The sequence below is a fragment of the Callorhinus ursinus genome, unplaced genomic scaffold (genome assembly GCF_003265705.2).
Source record: "Callorhinus ursinus isolate GAN/ISIS: 27379988/994484 unplaced genomic scaffold, GSC_fseal_2.0 scaffold98, whole genome shotgun sequence".
In the NCBI taxonomy this organism is placed as follows: Eukaryota; Metazoa; Chordata; class Mammalia; order Carnivora; family Otariidae; genus Callorhinus; species Callorhinus ursinus.
The window spans coordinates 1284480-1293349 of record NW_027397160.1 but is presented as its reverse complement, the minus strand read 5'-3'; the positions used below and the strand labels follow the sequence as shown (position 1 = coordinate 1293349).

At 63.0% G+C, this 8870-nt stretch overlaps 1 protein-coding gene across 2 annotated transcripts in view; it reads right to left on the bottom strand.

Moving 5' to 3' along the window:
• Nucleotides 1–462: 462 nt before the first annotated feature.
• COL6A2 (collagen type VI alpha 2 chain) overlaps nucleotides 463–8870 on the bottom strand; it is a 17158-nt gene continuing 8750 nt past the window's right edge. Inside the window, exons 21-27 of one of the 2 annotated variants that reach the window (XM_025863552.2) lie at nucleotides 8763–8825; nucleotides 8583–8618; nucleotides 8359–8404; nucleotides 7992–8144; nucleotides 7310–7762; nucleotides 7113–7151; nucleotides 463–1697 (exon numbers count right to left, since the gene is read on the bottom strand). In XM_025863552.2, the coding sequence (XP_025719337.1) occupies nucleotides 1099–1697; nucleotides 7113–7151; nucleotides 7310–7762; nucleotides 7992–8144; nucleotides 8359–8404; nucleotides 8583–8618; nucleotides 8763–8825 (1389 nt within the window). In that variant the 3' untranslated portion in view covers nucleotides 463–1098. Of the gene's footprint in view, nucleotides 1698–2425; nucleotides 4114–7112; nucleotides 7152–7309; nucleotides 7763–7991; nucleotides 8145–8358; nucleotides 8405–8582; nucleotides 8619–8762; nucleotides 8826–8870 lie in introns of those variants that run through there. The other variant, XM_073888872.1, reaches the window with a different exon arrangement.

Below are 8870 nucleotides of genomic sequence, written 5' to 3'. Positions count from 1 at the left end.
AAGGGGTCACCTTCTTAGTTATAGAACTGAAGCAGTTCTTTTCTCAGATCTCCCATTGATTCTGCAGGTGTTCTGAATGATTTGAAAACTAGCTAGCTGGATTCCAGGGACCAGGTGAAATTAGGGTCCCCTACTCCCCTGCCATCTTGACTCCTCCCCCCAACAAACATTTTTAAAGCACTTCGGCTTAGTCTGGGGATAGAGGGGGACTTCACTGATGCAACAGCATCCTTCTCAGCTCAAGGCCAGCTAGACAAGGGCGGATTCCAGGGTCAAGGCTGCCCGGTCTATACACTTGGGGTGGTGTGGACGGCCAGTGCCTGGAGTCAGAACCTGCCCCAGGAGAGTGGGGCAGGGAGGAGCACCATGATCAGTCCTGGTGGCACATGAACGGTCTGAATGTCTCCTTAGCCACCACGGGGGTCCCTGGTGGGCACAGAAATAAGGAGGCTGAGAGCAGGAGGCAGCTGAAAGCCTTTATTGTACTGGGGCATGTGCATACAGGAATGTGCACGGCCTGCTGTCACGGCTCAGTCTGGGGTAGGTGACCTCCAAGGGCCAGGCAGAGACCTCAGAGCAAGCCCAGGAGAGCTGGTGGGGCCCACCGAGAGCCTTTGGAGGGCACTGGAGGGGCTGAGGAGTCCAGGGATGAGGCTGGGCTGAGGAAGGCCAGGGGAACTGCAGACCATCCATGAGGGTCTGCAGCACTGGCCACCAGAGTGCACCCTGCAAAACCTCTGGGATCCAGGGAGGGCATGGAGGGGTGTGGACCGACGGACAGGAGTGTAGCGTGGTGGCACGCTCTGGCGGAGCTGGGGATGGGCGGGGGTCCTCTTTTCCTGACTTCACACCCACACCTGGAGATGGGGTCTGCAGCATGCGGGACCTCTGGGTGAGTCTGAGTAGCACCACGGATAGAGGACGGTGCCCGCGGGGCTGGGGCGCCCGGGGCACGAGGCTGAGTGCACAGGCAGGGCCGGGGGCGGAGGCAGGGCGGCGGGCTGGGAATGCGAGATGGGGGCTGGAAGCCGGGGCCAGGGGCTCGAGGCTGGGGGCCTGGGCGTGGGTCTGGGGGCGAGGGGCAGGAGCGGGGGGGCGCTAGCAGATCCAGCGGATGAACCTGTCGAAGAAGCCGGGCTGGGCCAGGCTGTCATAGTCCTTCTCGCGGAAGACGGCGGTGGTGTCACCCAGGCTGATCTTGGATAGCACGTCTGTGTCCACGTCGCCGCCCACGGCCACCACGGTGGGCACCACGTTCTGCTTGCGCATGGAGTGCACGGCCTCCTCCAGGCTGTCGTTGCCCGTGACGCCGTCGGTGAGGAACACGAAGGCCAGCTCGGCGTGGCGGCGCGCCCCCGCCCGCGCGCCGCGCACCACGTGGTTGATGGCGTGCACGATGCCCGCGCCCACGTGCGAGAAGGAGTTGAGGTAGCGCGCGCCTTCCAGTGCCTGGTGGATGACCGTCAGGTTGGAGGTGAGCGGGAATTCCACCTGCTGCTCACCCGGGCCCCCGAACTGCAGTAGGGCCACGCGCGCGTTGAGCGGGTCGTCGTCCCTGCGCGCCAGCGTCAGCCGCCGGGACACCTCCTCCACGAAGCGCCGCGCCTTGTAGAAGTTCTGCTCGCCCAGCCGCTCGGAGCCGTCCAGCAGGAAGACGATGTCCACAGGCCTCTGTGTGCACTGGGCCACGTACAGCTCTGGGGGCAAAACGGGGTGGTGGGCAGGCGACCCGGGTGAGGCCCCCCCCGCCCCCGCCGGCAGGGCCCTGCGCTGGCCGCTCCTCCTGGCCACTCCAGGCCCTGGCACAGTCTGGTTCCCGGCCCTGGCCATGCCCTGCACCCATCTCTGTGCACACCCCTCCCACTGGAGCCCTAAGAACCACCGCGGTTGTCGGATTGCATCCAAAGGCACGCATGGCCGGGAGACCCCACCACAGTGGGCCGGGGTGGGCCCCATTTTCTGGAACCTGTCACCGTCTTTGCTGGTTTTGCCTTCACCAGGAAATGTCCCCAAATCTGAGGACTGAGGGGTTTATTTCCACCCTCCAAGCACCATCTCTGCTCAGTGGCCTCCTCCAGGCCCTTCTGGGGCAGGAGGGGGACCCCAAAAGGGCCTCAGTCCACAGTAGGGGTGGGAGAGAGGATCAGGGAGGCTGTCTCTGTGTTGGTAATTGACAAAAATGATCTCATAAAGACCTCCAGCCCTGAAAACCCCAGGAGGCAAGGACCCACATCTGTCATGTTGTCCCAGAGCTGCCCAATGCTGACTGGGCCACGTCTCTCCCAGCTTTGGGAGCAGCGGAGAGAGGAGCCTGTGTCCTCTGGGACTGGACATCTCTCTGGTAGGCCCTGAGCACAGGGTGGCCAGGCCCCTGCAGCCTCTCCAATGACTCACTATTACCTGAGGAGAGCCCTGCTCCCATCTGGGTGGTCACCAGCCCTGGACTTGCCAGACAGCTTTGGGAGTGAGGCTGCAGCCAAGGCTGAGGCCAAGCCTCTGGGGGATGTGGGTGCCACAGCACAGGCCGAAAACCCACGCTTCACATACACGGGACGTGGTCCACCCTCCGCAGACACGCAGCCAGGCCCCTCTGCCGTGGCCTTGCTGGAGACTTCACCTCTAACCGTAGCTGGGGCTGGGGGAGGACAGAGCTGGTCCCCCTGCTTGCATCCAATTTCTCAGCCCCGCAAGCCCCACTCTGGGATGTGGGTCCAGGTATGCTGACCCCTGGGGCCAGGAGTGTGGGGATCCCATCAAGGAGGAGGTCCTGACTCCTGGCACCGACGAGCAGGGCTTCAGCCCAGGCTCCAGCCTTGGGGCAGTCCTGCAGGCACCAGCCGCCCAACTATGCAGTTGCCCACTCCAGACCAGTCCCCAGCCACAGCATGTCACCCCAGCACATCACGTGACCACAGCAATGCGTTCACACTCTTTTTCAGCTTTTATAGAATGTTTAAGGTGTGCTCACAGCACCTGAAGGTCGCTCCCTGGGTGTGTCACCACGTGGTGTGGGCGCCAGGCTACCCGCAGATGGAACAGCTATTTCTGGCAGGCGGGAATTTTTTTTTTTTTTTTTTTTGAGCTTATATTAATGATGTAGCTTATTTTGGTGGCCATGCAGACAAAAAGCAGCTTCTGCCCTAAATCCACGTGGCCAGAACTTGCTGAAAAAGTCTAGCAAGCAGTCTGGGTGCCCCTGCGCTCCCAAGTCACCACCAGCAGAGACACACATGGGGGGCAGCTGGCTTGGGGAGTTTTCCTCAATGCACCAACCAGGGAGGCCGAGAAAAATGCATAAGGGGTGGCGGCAGGCACAGAGGCTGCAGGGGAATCGAAGAGTTTAGGGATTATGAGGCTCTGCTCTTCTCTCTTCTTTTCTGGCCAAGTAATGTCTCCCCCAAAGATGCCCATGTCCTAATCCTGGAGACTGTGAATATGACCTTACATGGCAAAAAAAGACTGCAGGTGGAATTAAATTATGAGCTTGAGACTACTCTGGACTCTCCAGTGGGCCCGAAGTGCCACCACAAGGTCCTTATAAGAGGGAGGCAGGGGGGGTCAGGCTCCAAAAAGTGTGGGCTCCGTGACCACAGAGGCAGAGACAGGAGCTGGAGGAGACAGGAAGGGTCCTCCCTGAGCCCCCGGAGAGAGCGTGGCTCTGCCACACCTGGATCTTGGGTTTTCGGCCTCCAGACTGAGAGAGAATAGACTTCTGTTGTTTTAAGCCCCTTCTTGTGTGGTAGGCTGCCCCAGGGAGCTAAGAGGTCTGGGTGGGGGCAGCTCTGGCCAGCCCTGCATGCAGGCGGCCTCTGCAGCTTCAGCAGAGCGCCAGCACGGTCTCAGGGTCCCCCACGATGTCCCTGTGCACCAGCTTAAATGTGTCAATGAACAGTTCCATCCAGTCCTGCCGCTCGCCTCCTGTGGCGAACTTGGCTCGCTCGGCGGTGTAGACCAGCACGGCCACCAGCCTGGAGTAGGCGGCCGGGTCCTGCGTGAACTCCGTGGCGTTTAGCAACTGTTGGATCAGGGGGATGGTCCTGGGGAAGGAGGCATCCGGGCCCTCTTCCGTGCGGAGGAAGGTGACCGGGGGCTCGCCGCCAGGCCGCGGTCCATCTGCAGGGGCATCCAGAGAAGGCTTTAAGGGACTAAGTTGGCGTGAGTGGGCCTCCAGCCGCCCTCCTGGGCTGAGCGTACTGTGAGAGCCAAGGGCCTCTCTCCTCCGGGATGACTTAGGACCAAAGCGAGGAATGGGTGTTAGGCTCAGCAAGGGGGTCGGATGAGGAGGCTGCGGGGGGGCTACAGCGCCCCCATGTCAGCACGCGGGTGCCTAAGCTCACAGTGGCGTGGGGAGCCAGCAGCAAAGCACGTTGCCGAGGAGACGGGGAGTAGAAGCACCTTTGGGGTTCCCACAAGACTCTTGGCACAAATAGTGGCACTGAGACTTGACCAGTCTCGGGGGTGGCTTCTAGCAGCTCAAGGCTGTGCCCCTGGACCCCCCTCAGAACAGCTTCCAGAAAGCTTGCGATTCTAAATCCTTCTCTGCGCTTTGAGATGCCCATTGTCCGCCGCCCAGAACTGTCCCCTCGAGGACCCGGGAGTGGCCGTGCTGCATACACTTGGGGCTCCGCTCTCCCTCCCAGCCCCCCTGGGAGGTCAGGGCCTGACCCCGCGGGCGCCTTGCTCCGAGTGCACCACGGCCTCTGTCCTAGGGGCCTGGGAGTTTCTTTCTCCTCTGGGAGGTGCCAGGTAGCCAACCCAGGTGACCTGGTCGCACGGGCCCCCCACCCCGGCACACACACCGCCCTCTGAGCCTCTCCTCTGCACACCCGGCCCCGGAGAGTCTCCCGCGTCTATCCCAAGGAAGCGGGGCTCGGGTCACACTGGGGCCCCTCCCTCCTTGCAGCAGCTCTCCAGAACCAGCTCAGTCTTTGCCGCCTCAGACCCTGGCCAGCTCTGTTGCTCCCTGAAACCCTCATAGCTCTGACCCAATTGAGCAAGCTGCCCCCTGGTTGGGTCCAAGCCTAGGATAGTGGGCCTCTGGGTGGATGGGGCCATGTGGCCCAGAAGGTCAGTGTCATGCCCCAGCCAGCAGCATCCACCCAGCACCCTGTTTGGGGCCTTGAAATGCTGAACAGCACACCCAGCCCCTGGCGTGTCGGGTTTGTAAGATCTCATCCCCCAGCGACCTCTGCTTTCTTCCTCTCTGGTCACAATGTCTACGACACTTGGAAATCTTCATCACTTTAAAGGATAAGCTTGTGAGTTCAGCAGAGAAGGTAATGAGTTCAGCAGAGAAGGTAACTGGAAGGAGAAGGGACTCCTAGGGGGCCACACCCTTCCACTGCTGGGTCTCGGAGGCACAGGGGAAGCAAGGTCACCATCCCACCAACAGCAAAACCACACGGAGACATCACAAGAAAGGGAGCTGTGGCCGGATAGCCCTCATGAACACAGATGCAGACATCCTCAGCAGAATATTAGCAAACCAAACCTAACAACACATAAAACGATTTATACACCGCAACCAAATGGGATTAATCCTGGGCCGGCGAGGTTGGCTCACCATCTGAAAATCAACGTCATCCATCACATCAACACGGCAAAGAAGAGAAACTGCCGAAGCAGCCTGTGACAAAGCCCCACACTCACTCAGGATGAAGTCCTCAGTAACTAGGAGCAGAGGGGACCATCTCAACTTGACAAGGCGCATCGGTAAAAAGAACCTCGGCTCACTTCGAACTCAGTGGTGAGAAACTGGAAGCTTCCCTGCCAAGACCGGGGCGAGGATGCTGGGTCCCTACTGGGCCCTGACACCAGGGCTTGGGGTCTGGAGTCTGCCCTCGAGGGGCCAACCTGACTGTGGGACCCACTGCAGGATGACTGTGGTGCCCTGCGGGCAGGCAGAGGCACAGCCTGTGGGGTGCTTGGCCACTCTGTGTGGCCTCTGGCAGAGACTGCGCTGGCCCAGCTCTGAGGCCGGCACCTGGGGTTTGGGCAGCTCTGGGCACTGCGTACAGCCGTCCCCAGCGGACTTGAGGGACCCCAGGCCCAGGTCCCCAGAGTGAAGCCCAGAGCTCACAGGCAGCCATGGTGTGGTCAGGCTACCACCGTGATGACCATTTCCTGGGAAGCTCTCTGTCAGACAGTGTGGGGACCCCTCAACACAGTTCCTTCCCTTGGGCCGCCTCTGTGCCTTCGGACCTGCCCAGCGGGCCCACCTGACACTCCATGAGGAGTACGCACGCAAGCCCAGGAAATGCTGACTTGGCCCAGCAGAGGAGGGTGTGGATGCGGGCCCCACGTTTCTTATCTGTGTCCTCTGTGGGATCTGCCAGCACAGCCCAGCCTGCCCGCTTCGGCGGCCCCCGCTACACCAACTCCTGGGAGGGTATGGACCTGCTGCCTGCGTTCCCGCCGGAGGGCCTGGTGCTGGTTCCGGGCCCCCGGCTGGCGGGGAGGCTCACCCAGGCACCTCTGCGGGCTCCGTGGCCCCAGCCGGAGGGGTGTCCTGCCCTTTCCCTGGCCCCGCAGGCCCCCCTGGAACAGCTTCTGTGTGTCCCCAGCACTGCAGCCATGTCGGACAAGGGGCCTGGGCCCCCAGACACAAGCCGGTGTCTGCTTCCTGAGGCAGGAGCTCAGGGCCGTCGGGGGGGAGGGGGGCCAGCGCATCAGCCCGAGGTTGTGTGGCCGCGGCTGTTCACACCTCCCGGACGGTTGTAAATCGGCCACTTTGTTTACTGCATCTGGGGCTCCCGCCTGGGGGAGCTGAGATGGTTCTGGGTGTCTGTCCCTCCAGGCGCAGTGGTGGTGGTGGGGGACCACAAGGTGCCAAGGCTGTGAGCCTGCGTTCCAGACCAGAGCCTGCCAGACACGTGCAGGCCTAGACAGGAGCCCCCCACAAACCCCCCGAGTGTGCGAGCTGGGTGGGCAGGCTGAAGGGCTCAAGACGTCAAACCTCACCCCCAGCCCCTCCTCAGACGTGCCAGGGTCCTGGGGTTGAGTCGCCCATCTGAAGGTTTCTTGCCAGGGAGGGCTCCCGCAGCAGCCCCTCCTCCCCAGCCCTGGGCCGCTTGTGAGTCTGGGGTGGGGGGCTTGGCAGCACCCCGAGTTACCTGTCTGGCAGGGAAGGTCCGGGCACACGATCTGAGGGTCTAGGAGCAAGGAAAGAGGCCAGGCGTCCCAGTCAGTGTCCACTGGCCGGGTCAGGGGCTGGACTCCCTCAGCGGCCCTTGGATGTCCCGGCCGCTTCTGGCCCGCCGCACGTCCTCCTCCCCCCGCGCGGACCCGGGCTGGGCGGGCCGCCGCTCACCTGGGCACAGGACGTCCTCCATGTCGTCGATGAACTTCTCGGCCACCAGATCAGAGAAGAGGGTCATGTTCCGCACCTGCTGCGGCTTGTCGCACGCGATGGAGTAGAGGTTCTCGCTCTCGTGCCTCTCGTGGAACATGTCCCCGATGCCGATGGCCGTCACCGTGACGTCATGGTTGCACAGCGCCCGCAGGTTCAGGTCGTCGTCCCGGGGGTCGTGGCGGCCGTCCGTGATGACCACTGCAAACACGCGGGTCTTCTGGCGCCGGCTCTCCTTGATGAGCTGGTTGTAGGCGAACTTGAGGGCTGAGGGCGTCCAGGTGCCGCCCGCGATCCACTCCAGGTTCTTGACGGCCTCCTTGAAGCTGGACAGTGAGTCGATGCGCTCATCGTCCAGCTGGATGGCCTCAAACGTGCCCTCGTGACTGTATTGCACCACGCCCACGCGGGTTCCTGCGGTGGCCGGGCCGGGCGTGAGGTGCCGCCGCTGCCCCCGCCCCGCACGGCCTGCCACCCTCAAGCGGGGACCTCGGCGGCTCTGGGCAAAGCTGACACCCGTCCCTTGAATGTCTGTCCGCCGCCTCCCGTGACGGGGCCTCGGGACATCCCATCCGACCGGCCTCCCTCCCGCCGGTGCGTGGGACCTCCCACCTCCCCTCGCCCCACGGCAGGCACAGCTGACCTGTCTCTGACTTGGGGTCCTTGGCAATGGCCCCCAGCCTGTTGACCACGTTGATGACGAAGTTCTTCTCCAGGGTGAAGTTGGTGTAGCCAATACTCTCGGAGCTGTCGATGACGAACACCACGTCCAGGGCCCCACACCGCTTCTCGCAGTCTGCCGGGAGGGGCAGGGTCAGCGGGGGGGGGGGCGGCGGGGGGCAGGTGGCTGTGTTCACTGACCCCGGGACCTGGGAGACAGGCCCGAGGCCCACAGCCAGGTGCACGAGCGGGAAGGGCATGACGCAGGCAGATGACCCTGACCCCTGGACCAGAGCCCTCCAAGGACACTGCAGTCCTAGTTCCTCTGCCACGTGGGGGCCGAGACTCACCGCAACACCCGCACGTCTCCCTCACGTAGGTCATGACATCACACTCCTGCAACACAGGGGCATCAGTCCCGGCCCGAGAAAGCGAGCTCCATGAGGGGCCGAGAAGGGGCTCCTGGGAAGTCTTCAAGCAAGCTCCTGCTGACCTCTGACCTCACCCCTGCTGCCCTTGCTTTCCCATTTCAGGAGGGAGGGGAACACGGATTCCATCCCTGCCTGACACTCACCGTGAGGCCGGGGTCTCCAGGGGGGCCGGGCTCTCCCTGGAGGAAGGGTGACAGTGAGAAGAGCCCCGGGGCTGGGCTGAGGTGGGGCAGCCCCCACACCCTGTGCACTGCCATGACCCTGAGGTTCGGGGTGGCCCAGGGCTGTGACCTGAGGGCCGGAGGCCCCAGCAGCTGACCTACCTCGGGTCCTGGGGATCCTCTCGGCCCCCGGGGGCCGGGCTCACCAGGGGGACCGGGATCTGCCTGAGGGGTGAGGAGGGCAAGTGGGCGGTGGCCTCAACCTTGGGC